Source organism: Gasterosteus aculeatus, chromosome 20 (genome assembly GCF_964276395.1).
Source record: "Gasterosteus aculeatus chromosome 20, fGasAcu3.hap1.1, whole genome shotgun sequence".
Lineage (NCBI taxonomy): Eukaryota > Metazoa > Chordata > Actinopteri > Perciformes > Gasterosteidae > Gasterosteus > Gasterosteus aculeatus.
This window is the reverse complement of record NC_135707.1, coordinates 13,605,427-13,620,745: the sequence shown is the minus strand read 5'-3', so window position 1 is coordinate 13,620,745 and position 15,319 is coordinate 13,605,427. Positions and strand designations below refer to the sequence as shown.

Here is a 15,319-nt window from a genome sequence, read left to right as displayed (position 1 = left end):
AAGCTCAATGGAAGTAGAAAGGAAATGTGCGAATGCTTACATGTTTTATGTAAACGTTTGATTAATTACCAACGCGAAATACTTATGTTCCTGTTTTCATAGGAGTCCTATGCTATGCTCAATAAATATGAGCTGTCTGTAGCAAAGGAGGAGGCTGATAAGGTGGATACACTACGATACACTTGGGAGAAGCTGCTGTCTCGGAGCACAGAGGTACAGAATGAGCTGGTGTCCCTCCAGCCCAACTTCAGAGGGGAGCTGCTCAGCAACGTGGAGACCTTCGTGGAAGACTGCAAACACTTTTACCAGGATTATGACAAGGTTAAAGACAAAGAACACAGTGAATGCATGTGTGCACAAACACTTAAAAAGGCTCAGACAACCTTCACCAACAACAGCTGTATTATTCCTTCTCCTCGAGATACCTTGTACATTTGGGCTGATACAATTTCGAAAGTTTGTAGCTCTACAGAATACAATTAGGATCTTCTGGATTAGTAAATGCCAAAGAATACCAACTAATGATGAATACATGAATTGGCTATAATAGACCCACCTTATCCTCTGTGCTTCAGGACGGCCCCATGGTGGTGGGCCTTGCTCCTCAGGATGCCAGCGACAGACTCATCATGTTCCAGGTTTGTATCTGACTGTCTGAGGTGGGCGTGATCATTAAATTCATCATTTAGTCAGTAAGCGTGTTCGGAACTTGGGTCTTGAAATTGACCCGGTTCTTCAGTCAATTATACGGGACAATTATTTGCAAGTAGATTTTTTTTGTAATTGTATGTTTTATCTGTTTCACTCATTGCAAATAATAGGAATGTATTTGTTTTTTTTACTGTGTATAAAATGTATACAAGGAGACTTGCGTAAATATCATTATTTTATATTGTTTCCTTTTTTTTTGCAGAGTACTGACTTATAATTTTCTCCTCTCTAGAATCGATTTGACAACCTGTTCAGGAAGTACATTACTTACACAGGAGGAGAGGAGCTGTTTGGACTTCCTGTAACTCAGCATCCCCAACTGTTAGAGATTAGGAAGCAGCTGGCTCTGCTGCAGAAGTTGTATGGACTTTACAACAACGTCATTGACACGGTCAATGGTTACTATGATATCCTCTGGGCCGACATCCACATTGAGAAGATCAATAACGAGCTACTGGACATTCAGACCAGGTACATGGTTTATTTACTGCTAAATTAATGTTACTAGTAAATTGAAATATCCGCAGTAGAAATAGAAATTAGGGCTTGTTTGAGTAAAATGAACTGTTAAGTGAAAGGGACTGTGAGACACGGAAATCTAATGTCACTCTACTCAACTGGAACACAAAAACAAGACTATACAGGAATAAACAAACCTGAGACTGAGGCCATCATTCAATTCTAAGACTACTACTTGCAAAATAAAAGGGTATCTAAGTTAAATAATAGAAAAAAAGGAAAAGGTCCTTCCCCTGGAATTATACTGTAAATGGTTTTCTGAGAAGCACAGCATGAATTCTCAAAAGCATTTAAATTCCACCATTTCCATCCACTTACCGGTATACAAATGCCCGAGAGGACAGCGGCTCGAAGGACACACGTTAAAGATTTCCCATTGAGAGAAGTAGTGTGTCTCAAAAGGACACACAATCGTACCATACACAATTAATCTCTGGTTATGAAGACGTGCCTTTGCCACGAGTTTGTTGATGATTTTATCCCCTTTTTGCTGAAGGTGTCGCAAGCTGCCTCGTGCTCTAAAGGAGTGGCAGGCTTTCATGGACCTGAAGACAACAATTGATGAATTCAATGAGTGCTGCCCCTTGCTGGAGCTCATGACAAACAAAGCTATGATGACGCGCCACTGGAAGAGAATCACAGAGGTTCGTGAAACGAGGCCGTCAACTACTAGTGCCGCCACCAGCCACCATCAATCCCCACTGTTGTACTTACAGCAGTAATAATAATAATAATACGTTGTCTGTTGTTTTTGACATGTGTAAATAATAAGACAATCATTTCCGCTGATTTGCACAAAGGTGACCGGACATACCTTCGAGGTGGAAACTGAAACATTCAAGCTACGCAACATCATGGAGGCTCCTCTGCTCAAGTATAAAGAGGAGATTGAGGTAAGAATGAATGAAGTTACCAATGCAAGCACATAAGAGGGCCTTTCATTTGTATAGCAAACAGTGACTCAACAGAAGCAATTATAGGATTTTAGGAATGTTACTTATGTTTCTTTTGAGTTTGATATATAAGTAATGTATGATACTAACACGGTGTGAAAGTTGCAATATAATTCCCACAATGCAGTGAGCATAAATCTTTGCACCTACTAAATGTTTTAAATACCAGCACCACCATGGCCAGTTTCTTTCTTCAATCATAAATCCCAGCCGACACCTTTAGTGAGAGCGTATGTGCATTATAAGTTAAAGTAGTCAAAGTTTTTCAAGCTTATATTGTTGACGATGGGAATAATGTAATGAAAGGACAAGGATATCAATATGCTTATAATAGCTCTTTAATCAGCATTCCGACTAGAATTTGTTGTGTCTACATCATCTACTGTACATTGAACTCCAAAATACAGATAGTTTGTCTTTTGAGTTACTGTATACTAATGTATTACTATTCTTTGGGGATGATTAAATGTCTCTTTACTTAAATTTCATTGGCCACAATTATTTGTATTGCTACTGTTTAAACACATTTGGGGTGTGTGCACGCAGGATATCTGTATCAGCGCGGTGAAAGAGCGGGATATTGAGCAGAAGCTGAAGCTGGTGATTGCTGAGTGGGACAACAAGAATCTTACGTTTGCCAACTTTAAAACTCGTGGAGAACTACTCCTTCGAGGAGACAGCACATCAGAGGTCATTGCAAGTATGGAGGACAGCCTGATGATTTTGGGGTCTCTAATGAGCAACAGGTATGTTTGTGTGGATCGTCATAACACAATGTAGTGTCACATATCTCCTATGCAAGCTGTCACTGGCATACGTTAAGTGTACATTATTGCTACTTATTTCCCAGGTACAACACTCCGTTTAAAGCCCAGATTCAGAAGTGGGTTCAGAATCTATCCAACACCACCGATATCATAGAGAACTGGATGACGGTGCAGAACCTCTGGATCTACCTGGAGGCTGTGTTTGTGGGTGGAGACATCGCTAAACAGCTGCCGAAGGTAGACTAAGCGCCATTGAATTACTAATACAGTATTGTTTGCTGCATTTTTTGCAATGCAACAAGAGAAAAAAGTCCAATACAATTACTGATAATCCGATGAATCTGTTACTCCAACTGCAGGAAGCCAAGCGTTTCTCTAACATCGACAAGTCATGGGTGAAGATCATGATGCGAGCCCATGAGATGCCCAATGTGATACAGTCATGTGTCGGCGATGAGACTATGGGACAGCTGCTTCCTCACCTCCTGGAACAGCTGGAAATTTGCCAGAAGTCACTTACAGGGTGGGCACCAAGGACTCCCCCCAAAACAATAAGCAGGTTTTAAGTGTGAGTAGTTCAAACATTATACATACACGTTTTAAGTTCTGAACATGCTGTCACACAGATATTTGGAGAAGAAGCGTCTGCTGTTTCCTCGTTTCTTCTTCGTCTCTGACCCTGCCCTGCTGGAGATCTTGGGCCAGGCCTCTGACTCGCACACCATCCAGGCCCACCTTCTCAACGTCTTTGACAACATCAAATGCGTCCGATTCCACGACAAGGTGAATTATTTTTTATTGATCTGTTGAGAGAGTGATCAATGGTTATGTCAGAGTTTTTTTGGTGGAAGTAGAACTCCGTAGGCGCAGAACCAACCTTTGGATGAAGAAAATGGTAATGAAGAAAAGGCCAAGGTACAAATCTGACAGGGAATCCCGGGTACACGACAATGCCGACCGACAATGAGACAAAGGAAACATGTGGCTTAAATACACTGGGAAGGTGATTGGACACAGGAAGAAAAACACCTGGGGAGGAAGTGAAGCTGTTCACTGATCCAAATTGGGTAGAAAGAGAGAATATAAACAATCCCTTCCCTTAAGTGAAGCATGATAATCAATTTATAGTCTCACCAATTAAAACATGTCATCGTTCTCAGATATACGACCGTATTCTGGCTGTATCTTCACGTGAAGGGGAGACCGTGGCGCTGGAGCGAGCGGTCACAGCGGAGGGGAATGTAGAGGTCTGGCTCAATGCTCTGCTAAAGGAATCCCAGAGGTCTTTGCACTTGGTGATCCGACAGGCTGCCGTGACCATCCAGGACTCTGGCTTCCAGCTCATTGACTTCCTCAACTCCTTCCCTGCTCAGGTAGATTGAAACATTAATTCAAAGAATGGATCAGCTCTTATTTCAAAACGTGGACCCAACCATTACACTCTGTGATCAGAAAACACAAAACATGTTGGATGCATTAAAACACACATAAACTAGACAAAAACTATGAATATGGCAAACTCCTTTCTGACATCCGTAATTCATGTAAGTACTTATAGAATCTGATCTGTGAGCTTTCCAAAAACCATTTGTCTTTGTTATATAAACTCCTTTAATTCTCAACTTTGATTCCGTATTCAGGGAAGTATTACACAAAATTTGGTATGTGGACAGAGAATGATGTGATTACCAAACACCTTTTACTTTGATCTAGGTGGGCTTACTAGGTATTCAAATGATATGGACCAGGGACTCTGAAGAGGCTCTGACCAATGCTCGATATGATCGTCGCATTATGGCCAAAACCAACCAGGTCTTCCTGGATCTGCTTAACACACTGATCGACATGACCACAAGAGACCTCGGGGCCGTGGAAAGGACCAAGTACGAGACCCTGATCACCATCCATGTCCACCAAAGGGACATATTCGACGACTTGGTCAGTATTTTGTTGATTACATTACTTAGTATTACTTTCTTTAATGATTGGTCAGTAGACTGAAGTGCATTGGCACATGCAAACTGCATTTTATATTCGGAGGGTGGGTCTACCAAATTGGGTTTGCGGGAGATGAAAATATCCAGTGTTTGGTAGCCGAGTTATACTCTTTTCTCAGAGAAAATTGTCCGGCTAGTCTCCAAAGGAAATTTTAACAGGTTAGCAGTAACTTTATTTGGATGTATTTTAAAAATCTTCTGTCCTAAAATGTTCCCCTTTCCCTGCAAAATTTTTCAAAAGCACTGTTTTGCTCTCTTCTTCACCCAGTCGTCTACCCCATCGTATTTTTCCTCCTTATGCCTTTCATCTCTTTTCACTGCAACACCAATTTACTTTACTCACCAATTAACTCCTTTCTTTCCTGTCATCTTTCTCCTTGCTCCTTTCAACTTGGTTTCATTTTATGACTTCTCACCTCTTTTCTTTCATTCTCTCCTTACGGGTCTTTCGTCTTTGTTATACCTTTAAGTATACCCTTCCTGTCACCTCATACCCACTCACACATCCTGGCCTTAAACCCAACTTCCTCACTTTTTTCCTCCTTTTCTCTTTAACTTCACATCACCACCCAAATGGTAGCTGTGGAATTTGGTTTCCTTCACTTTCGATCTCATCCCATGTCCAGTGCCGGCTCCACGTGAAAAGCCCCAATGACTTTGAGTGGCTGAAGCAGTGCCGATTCTACTTCAATGAGGACGCGGACAAGATGGTCATCAACATCACAGATGTGGCCTTTAACTACCAGAATGAATTCTTGGGCTGCACTGAAAGGCTTGTCATTACGCCGTTGACTGACAGGTAGATGGTCGTCCACGAACACAATGCACACGCAGACACACACGCTCGCACTCAGTGGGAGCAAAATCCAAATTGTATGAGTGTACCTTTGACATGCAGACATGGCCATGCTGGCTATGTACATAAACCACACTCATAGAAGATACTGTTACACATATCTTCACATTTGAAATACTTTGAATGGAGAACCTTTTAACACAACTAATCCATTACTCTGTATGTGTACAAATAAGTCAAGAAATACCCGCAAGGAGAGACTATCCAAAGTATAACAACCATTACTGATAAACCGTAAACTGTCATTTGAAAGCGAATAAATTAGAGAGGAGGAGAAGGCGTCGCCCCTGTCACTGATGGAATGGATGGTTTGACTGACTTAAGAGAGAGGAGAAGCGAACCCGCCTGTGGGAGGTGGGCAGAATCCCTCCCACCGCCCTTGCCACACTAATCGACGGAGGGAAGGAGATGTGAAAGGAGACAGAGGGGGAAAAAGATCAGACAAGAAGAAAGCGATGAGGACACCGCAGCAAGGAGGGGGGCTGTTAGAATACCGAAGCTCTCTAAAGCGGTCTCATGCTTTATGGCCAAAGGTTCAAAGAAGAGTCTTTCCCCGCCTGAAATAGTATCCAATTCCTTCTCTTTTGATAGAATGTGCTCTGCTGCTTTCTTTTCTATCACTCGCTGTCTGTCACACCGGTTTGCAGAGGATGAAGGACCGGGAATGTGACAGATAAAGTTAATAAAAGTGTAACAGTGATTTAAAAATCATTCTTCCACGATTGTCAAAAAGGGAGAGTAGCGTTTAGCGAGAGGCACGCGGGTCATTGAGCAAGATACCAATTTCCCACGAGCTTCAAGGGCGGCATTCTGTAGCTGTGCACAACCTCCAACCAACATGTGGAAAGCAATATTGCATTGGTTTCATGTGTGTAAATAGAATGTGAGGGTAAATAACAAAACTGCGCCGTAAATAAGCAAATTCTCAACCTTAATCACTGCTTTGCTGTTTGTTTGGTCAGGTGCTACATCACCCTAGCCCAAGCGCTTGGTATGAGTATGGGTGGAGCCCCTGCTGGTCCTGCAGGGACAGGTAAGACAAGGCAAAAAAGCATTACCTCGAGGAACAGTGGATCCATGAAATGTTTTTTTATTTTTCTTTCTTAAATAGCACTGCAGAAACTGAGCAAAAATGGTGCAGTTATACATATTTCTGTCTATCTGCCTGTGGTCTTGTCCTTTGTTAGATTAGGGCAGTGATGCCTAACCTGGGGGTCAGGAACTCACCAGGGGAACTCAAAATATATATTGGGAGGTGTGAAATCATTACTGGTAGAGGATAGAAGGACTATTGCCCTGATACTGTTACGCCTGGGAAAACCTGAGTACAGCAAAACGACCGGTCTCTCAAGATGGGGAGAAAGGCTGCAGCCATTTAGTCCATCACATTTATTGACGGTGACATTGGGGTTGGAATACGCGTGAGGATCAGGGAGCCTGGCCCGAGGTAATAAGCAAACCTACCATAATAAATATTCTCACGTACCTGCTTAAACGGCAAACAAAATACAGGCAGCTTATCTACCTCCCTGAAAGTAAACAGGAGAAAACAAGATGGACATATCGGCCCAATCCGCTCAGTAGAGTCAGCGACCCCTTTTTGATTTTTGTTTGGCATAAAAATACTTGGCATAAAGATGTCCTTTGTTATTTTTGTTACTAGGCAAGACGGAGACCATAAAAGACATGGGCCGCTGTCTAGGAAAGTATGTTGTGGTCTTCAACTGCTCGGATCAGATGGACTTCAGAGGCTTGGGAAGAATATTTAAAGGTAAGAGTCACACGGCAAATCTACGCTATAATAATATTGCAAATAAAACCGCAAGAGCAGGTATAGAGCGCGCAACTGGTTAACACGTCCTAAAAACCTTTTAGAATCATTCATGAGAGACATTTGGTGTATTATCCAGATTATAGAGTTTAGAGTTTCAGAGAATTCATTTCCAACAGAGTGACTAAAGTTCCATGTGTCTGATTTCCAGGTCTGGCTCAGTCTGGTTCTTGGGGCTGTTTTGACGAGTTCAACCGCATTGACCTCCCAGTTTTGTCGGTGGCAGCCCAGCAGATTGCGATAGTTCTCACGTGCAGGAAGGAACGTCGCAAAAACTTTGTCTTCACAGATGGAGACCATGTGGAAATGAGCCCTGAGTTTGGCATCTTCCTTACAATGGTCAGTGACACACCAGTGCCACTATCTTGAAGTTCCGATTTAATCCATTGGCCCAGTTTTGCAGAAACAAACACGACTTTAGAGTTGGATCATACACAAACACTGCAAAAAGAGAAAATGGAGCTCAGCAAACTATAACACCGTTTAATATATAATAATATAAACAAATGATACACTGTAGGGTGTGTGCACATAAAGTATGCGTTCTATAAAACTGCTCACCTGTAAATATATAAACCCTGCCGTGTCTCTCGAGCTTTCTTTGCATGTTTCTTTTTTTTCTTTTAATTATGTTTGTAGCAGTATAATATAACATCCAAATGTTCTATACAAAATACTCTTCTTCTTTCTCTTCCTGTGTAATCAGAACCCAGGTTATGCAGGACGCCAGGAGCTTCCTGAGAACCTGAAGATCAACTTCCGCTCTGTGGCTATGATGGTCCCTGATCGTCAGATCATCATCAGGGTAAAACTGGCCAGTTGTGGGTTCATCGACAACGTAGAGCTGGCCCGCAAGTTCTTTACTCTTTACAAGCTGTGTGAGGAACAACTTTCCAAACAGGTAAAACTTCAAGACATTTAAGAGCACACTTCTTACCCCCTTTCCTTACCCAACATACAAATCACAACATACAAAAACTAGGGATACAACAATAGACACGACAATTTCCTTTTGACAAAGCTTTTCACTACGAGGACTACGGAGTGCCGTGCATTGTTGTGTCCTCAGTACCTGATTCACATTGTTGTTTTATCTGAAATGTAATTGTTAGTTTGTTGTCAAATTACTTGTTAGTGCCATCTACATTATTATTTAATTTGCAGAGAAGATACTCTTAAATGCTCGTTACAGAAAAAACAAATGGATGATGATTCGGATTCTGATAGCTATTCTGAATCTAATTTTCTGTTTGTGGTTGTCCAGGTTCACTATGATTTTGGCCTACGGAACATCCTGTCAGTGCTGCGAACCCTGGGAGCTGCCAAGCGGGCCAACGCCAGTGACACAGAGTCCACCATCGTCATGAGGGTCCTCAGGGACATGAATCTATCCAAGTTGGTCAGTCTAGAACAGAAAACAGTAGAGCAATTAATAGATCTTTCTGAAATGTGTATACCTTTTGATCAGTCAGTAAAAAACAATACATTTAGATATATTTTTAAAATCTAAAGTCAGTGACCAAAGATAGTAGCCAGGCAGATGGCAGATGAAGCATGTATATTTTTTGCTAACTTGTTGATGTTTGTTTTCATTAGATTGATGAGGACGAGCCGCTCTTCCTGAGCTTGATTGAGGACCTCTTCCCGGGCATCCAACTCGACAAAGCAGGCTACCCTGAGCTAGAGGCAGCTATTGACTCACAGGTAGGGGGGGGGGGGGGGTGAGGAATGACTATGTCTCTGTTTGAAAGGTAAACAGAAATGGCAGAGAAATAGAAAAGGATATAGTGATGAATGAATAGGGGGAGAGAGTGAAGAAGGACATGAGACAAAGTAAATATGGTAAAAGAGAGTGAGACTAATGGACTGTGAGACTGATGTATTTTCCATTTCACTCCTAAACGCCTCCAGATACAGCACCCAAAGGATTACAAATGGTGCCATTTAGAATTCGTCAAGGACCTAACCTTAGTAACTGTGGAAAACACACGGCTGAGAAAATACAGTCAAAAGTAAAATCTTTAAAATACAGAATTGTCGTGCATGATGGCCTCATCACTGCAGTAATATTTTGCAGTTATTACAATATATTTTGTGATAACTGCAAGAAACCACGAGGAACAGATCAGAAGCATGACTCAAAGACAGAAGAGTTACAAAAAAAAAAACAGAATTCACTCTCCTGGAAGTATCATCCGGAACAAGTCATATTACACCTGTGCTTAGTATGGTGAATACATGCACACTGTCATTATGCTCCCTAAGGTTGAGGATGCAGGTCTGATCAGCCACCCGCCCTGGAAGCTGAAGGTCATCCAGCTGTTTGAGACTCAGAGGGTCCGACATGGCATGATGGCTCTCGGCCCCAGTGGGGCTGGAAAGACAACCTGCATACATACATTAATGAAAGCGATGACAGGTGAGACTGCGTGCATGTTTTGGGATGTATATTCACAAACAGCCTTTACAGCTGCAGAAAAGTTGTTTAATGTATTGTGTGCATATATTTGTATGAATGCATTTGGCCTGTTAGATATATTCAGTGTAGAAATAAATGTTTCTGTCAACATCTTTTCTTTTCTCAGAGTGTGGTCAGCCTCACAGAGAGATGCGCATGAACCCAAAAGCCATCACAGCCCCTCAGATGTTTGGTCGATTGGATGTGGCCACAAATGACTGGACTGACGGCATCTTTTCTACACTTTGGAGGAAAACGCTGAGAGCAAAAAAAGGTCAGGTTTCATACTCAAGATTGGTTTCACACTTGGAGCTGAGCTGAATAAATAATATAGAACTTCAAATACAAGGGATTTTTGAGTGAGCAGTTTTTTTCAAGGTTCCAAACCATGTTTCTTTAAAAAATGTTTAGTGAGTATTTTCATTTTCATCAGCTAAAACCTAATAAACCAAAAAGTTCATGCCAATCATGCTTAAGTGGAAACCTAGAAGAAAACACTGATCTGATATGTCAGCATAAGGGATGGGTTCTCTATTTAGGATTTCCTTTTCTTTGAAAACCAGTATGTCATTACTTTGCATAAAAGTATCGTGGGGTATCCTTGCATGCATAGTTCAAAGGAGCACCAACAACTGTTAGATCTTTCTCTTCAGCCTAAATCCCACACATTTCATTAAAATGTATGTGCGCAGGGTTATGAATACACATGATGTGCGTTCCCTTGTATGTATCTAAATATACATTGGATGTATTCAGTGTAAGTGTTTTAAGCACGTCCTTGAGCAGGATGCATTCATGCTCTCTGTTCAACTGTTCACTTGCAAAGCGTGTTACTTTAAGCAGCATAGAAAAGAAGGAGGTGTGGATTTGTGAAAATGACTCCTGAGTTATGAGCAAAGTATTCTACAAGGGAGATGAGATGCTTTGGGGAAACAAACAATGCGATTCAACGGATGCAGCAACATCCCCAGCCTGGTCTATTTTAAGGACCTCTGTGAAGAAAAGCAGCTGCCTCGTGAAAATATCCTCATTAGTAATACCTTAATTTTACTAAAAAATGTGGGTCCTTTATTAAAAATTTAGGTCAGCGAAGAAACCGGCATACTTTTCTAATGAATTTGACTTTGCAAACTACTCATTTTGTTTTTATTTTTTAGAACCCATATGAATAGAGTGAGCATTGTGCATTAATCATAGAATAAGGATGAGCAAACTCAACTGCATGGAGTATTATTATTCAAATCTGTTGTTTTTTCTCTCAGGCGAGCACATCTGGATAGTCTTGGATGGACCTGTGGATGCAATCTGGATTGAGAACTTAAACTCAGTTTTGGACGACAACAGAACTCTCACACTAGCAAACGGAGACCGAATTCCCATGGCACCCAACTGTAAAGTGGTTTTTGAGCCACATAACATCGACAATGCCTCTCCAGCCACAGTCTCACGCAATGGAATGGTTTTCATGAGCTCTTCTGTGCTCAACTGGAGCCCGATACTGGAGGTGAATTGACTGATTTTATATGTGTTATTATATCCCTACACAGAAATTGATTGCTTATTACTGTACTACAGTATCTGCCAAATCATTTCTAGATCTACAGCCCCCTCGGGCGCCTTGAGGACGGGCTAGAAAGGGATGCGATCGATAGAGTTGATTATTTTGATTCAGAAGGCTTAAACCGTAATGAACTGTGGTTTTGTGAACAGAAAATACAAATTGTCTTTCTTTCAATGTAGCGTACTCCTAACTACGCTGATGTGTTTTTTTTATTCTCAGGGCTGGTTGAAGAAACGCTTCCCTCAGGAAGCAGAGGTGCTGAGGGAACTCTTCACGTCCTCCTTCTCTGAGCTCTACCGCTTCTGTGTGCAGTCACTGGAGTTCAAGATGGACATGCTTGAGGCCTTTGTCATCATGCAATGCATCAACATGCTGCAGGGACTCATACCTCCAAAGGTAAGACTACAGTCCACAGTGTTGGATGCTATTCGATAGTCTTATTTAGTAATTCTATGATCTAAAGATAACATCATTTTAAAAGCAGTACCGTTAATCCATGATAATCAATTAGGTTAATAAAGAACCCAGTGTTTTATTTTAGAGTTTATTTGAGGATCCGGGATACTTAGCAGTCACCGTATGGCATTGGAAATCTACTGTGAGCTTTTGATGTGTTTTATGTGCTTTACTTCTTGCTCTATAGGCGTGAACCCATTTGTTTTTCTTTTTGTTTCACACAATTAAGCTGTTGTTCGGATGTTAGGTGCTCCCCGTCACTTTTGATTTTTCCACTCTGCAGGAGCAGTGTGGGGAGTTATCCAGGGAGCACTTGGAGCGTCTATACGTCTTTGCACTCATGTGGAGCACTGGCGCGCTGCTCGAACTGGATGACCGGAGGAAGATGGAGATGTGGCTGAGAGGGAATGAAAGCATCCGTTTGAACTTACCGGACATCCCTCTCGACACTGATGACAACATGTTTGACTACCACGTCACAGCCGATGGTATGTGTGCATTGATAAACCCATGTCATCACCTGTAGTGTGGATGCTAGGAGGTATCGAGGCTGCTCCTTGATAAGCACAAGTGTTAAGCCTCGCATTGCACCTAATTGTGCAGCCAGCGTACGTTTATCAAATCGCACGTTTAAATATTAAAATACTTTTTTAGTTTAAAGACAACTTTGAATTGTCGCTCATATTTTGTACTGTTATGTATATTTTAAACACAAATCCATTCATTGTTCTTCAAGGTCAATGGGTCCACTGGAGCACCAGAGTGGAGGAGTACGTGTATCCAACCGAATTCACCCCAGAGTACAGCTCCATCTTGGTCCCCAATGTGGACAATGTTAGAACAGATTTCCTCATTCAGACCATCGCTAAGCAGGGCAAGGTGAGACTTGTTAAGTAAATGTGTATATTCCACTGGTAAATGTATAAAAATGTAACGCTACATTCATTAAGATGTAATTTAGTCACGAAAAATTATATTTCAAAGTTGTACTGACAAATAACATTTTCTCAGGCTGTTTTGCTGATTGGAGAACAAGGAACAGCAAAGACTGTCATCATTAAGGGTTACATGTCCAAGTATGATCCTGAGACCTCCATGGGGAAGAGCCTTAACTTCTCTTCTGCCACAACACCATTCCTGTTCCAGGTGAAGCAGAACTGCCAGTGTGCTCTCCTTCTAATTAGTTTCACCGTGCGCGTTCTCCTGTGCAGTTTCATCTGAAGACAGCTGCTCTACATCTGTCCTAACTTGTTATAGTATGTGTGTATATATATATATATATATATATATATATATATATACACATATGAGTATTGTGGCTTTGTGAAGTCATTTGATTTAATTGTACATGTATTTGTCTGACTGGAGCAAGCACCACTGTCTTTTTCACATACATGGCTAAACTGCATATTGATCGAGCTGTTATTATTGATTATGTCTGAGTGCAACTCAAAATATATTTTCTTTTTGCTATGTGATCTTTTTATATGTTTTGATGTTGGTCTTTGCTCCCCATGTTTGTTTTTTAGAAAACAGTTGAGAGCTATGTCGATAAGAGGATGGGGACCACTTATGGACCTCCAGCTGGGAAGAAAATGTCAGTTTTCATAGATGACATCAACATGCCTGTCATCAACGAATGGGGAGACCAGGTTGGAGATTATCAATAATTAGAAAACTGAAAATAGAATTTCACTATCGACCTCATTTTAATTCATTTTCTAATCCCATCAACGATAATTTCATTTCAAGTAATTTATTTTGATCATATTAGACCATTTAGTCTTGTACATTTTCAGTGATGTAGTGGAAGGATGCAACTGTTGACTAATCAAATGCATAAACCTCTTGATTTGAGCTTGCCTTTCTGCCTCTTACCATAGGTGACCAACGAGATTGTCAGGCAGCTGATGGAGCAAAACGGGTTCTTTAATCTGGAGAAACCGGGAGAGTTTACCAATATAGTGGACGTTCAGTTTCTAGCAGCTATGATCCACCCGGGCGGAGGCCGTAACGACATCCCACAGAGACTGAAGAGGCAGTTCTCTATCTTTAACTGCACGCTGCCCTCCAACGCTTCCATTGACAAGATATTTGGTGAGCAAAAAGAGTGCAGTGGAATCATTATTGATGTGTATATTGAATCAAAACACTTACAAGTTAAAGCATCATCCTGACCAAAACGGACATGGATGATACTACAGAGCAAAGTTGTTGGAATGCTACTAATACTGAAGTGACTAACAACGTTATGACCCATAAAGAATGTGTCCTGTGGTGTCATTTTGATAAAATGATATGCTACGGTCACTTTTCCACCTTCAAGTAGTCCATTGTTGACCCCATTATACAGGTGTGATCGGTGCAGGCCACTTCTGTGCGCGCCGCGGTTTCGTCGATGAGGTTCGAAGCACCGTTCTCCGTTTGGTGTCCCTGACCCGACATCTCTGGCAGTTGACCAAGGTCAAGATGCTTCCAACTCCTGCCAAGTTCCACTACATCTTCAACCTGAGGGATCTGTCGAGGATCTGGCAGGGCATGCTCAATACCACCGCAGAGGTGGTTAACTCTGTCCAGGTGAGAGGTGTTTTTTTTTTGTTGGTTAAACGAATTTGTAAAACGTCACATATTGGAAAAAAGATGATTAAGATTAAGTTTCCACTGGTCGAAACAGATTTACAGTATTTACTATTGTCAAAAGAATGCACGTGTGTGAAAATAATGTAGCCAGGAAACATATTCCTAAAGTATCTCATATAATACAATCAAAACAAGAGTACTGCTGTGTTGGTGTATATTTAGAGAGAGCTTTTGTATTCAACGGATAGCCAACTCACTAGCTTCTGTTGGCTGACAGATTGGAGAGACTAATTTTAATGACAGCGATAACCCCCCAAAAATATCTCCCAGGTGCTGCTGGCATTGTGGAGGCACGAGTGCAGTCGTGTGATAGCCGACAGGTTTACCATGCCTGAGGATGTCGAGTGGTTTGACCAGGCTTTGGCAAAGCTGGTAGAGGAGGAACTCATTGAGGAGCACCAGAACATAGTGGATTATGGACTGGACAGATACTTTGTCGACTTTCTACGAGACGCCCCCGAGGCTACAGGTACCGCCAATCAAAAAAAAAAACATAGCATTTTTAACACTCACAGGAATTATTCATTTATCTTTGTATTGTGATCCATGTAATGATTAATGTCTTCGTAG

The 15,319-nt window shown here is 41.5% G+C and overlaps 1 protein-coding gene across 1 annotated transcript in view; it reads left to right on the top strand.

Annotated features, from left to right (window-relative positions):
- dnah5 (dynein, axonemal, heavy chain 5) overlaps window positions 1–15,319 on the top strand; it is a 65,509-nt gene that overhangs the window by 18,546 nt on the left and 31,644 nt on the right. Inside the window, exons 28-56 of the mRNA XM_078094086.1 lie at window positions 103–321; window positions 576–638; window positions 944–1,182; window positions 1,727–1,874; window positions 2,031–2,123; window positions 2,730–2,929; window positions 3,034–3,187; window positions 3,310–3,473; window positions 3,577–3,733; window positions 4,111–4,323; window positions 4,664–4,888; window positions 5,574–5,746; window positions 6,766–6,836; window positions 7,467–7,574; window positions 7,786–7,973; window positions 8,341–8,535; window positions 8,899–9,033; window positions 9,231–9,338; window positions 9,900–10,053; window positions 10,220–10,366; window positions 11,355–11,596; window positions 11,873–12,049; window positions 12,393–12,597; window positions 12,846–12,988; window positions 13,121–13,255; window positions 13,639–13,761; window positions 13,993–14,206; window positions 14,463–14,686; window positions 15,020–15,218. Of these exons, the coding sequence (XP_077950212.1) occupies window positions 103–321; window positions 576–638; window positions 944–1,182; window positions 1,727–1,874; window positions 2,031–2,123; window positions 2,730–2,929; window positions 3,034–3,187; window positions 3,310–3,473; window positions 3,577–3,733; window positions 4,111–4,323; window positions 4,664–4,888; window positions 5,574–5,746; window positions 6,766–6,836; window positions 7,467–7,574; window positions 7,786–7,973; window positions 8,341–8,535; window positions 8,899–9,033; window positions 9,231–9,338; window positions 9,900–10,053; window positions 10,220–10,366; window positions 11,355–11,596; window positions 11,873–12,049; window positions 12,393–12,597; window positions 12,846–12,988; window positions 13,121–13,255; window positions 13,639–13,761; window positions 13,993–14,206; window positions 14,463–14,686; window positions 15,020–15,218 (4,816 nt within the window). The remainder of the gene's footprint in view (window positions 1–102; window positions 322–575; window positions 639–943; window positions 1,183–1,726; window positions 1,875–2,030; window positions 2,124–2,729; window positions 2,930–3,033; window positions 3,188–3,309; window positions 3,474–3,576; window positions 3,734–4,110; window positions 4,324–4,663; window positions 4,889–5,573; window positions 5,747–6,765; window positions 6,837–7,466; window positions 7,575–7,785; window positions 7,974–8,340; window positions 8,536–8,898; window positions 9,034–9,230; window positions 9,339–9,899; window positions 10,054–10,219; window positions 10,367–11,354; window positions 11,597–11,872; window positions 12,050–12,392; window positions 12,598–12,845; window positions 12,989–13,120; window positions 13,256–13,638; window positions 13,762–13,992; window positions 14,207–14,462; window positions 14,687–15,019; window positions 15,219–15,319) is intronic.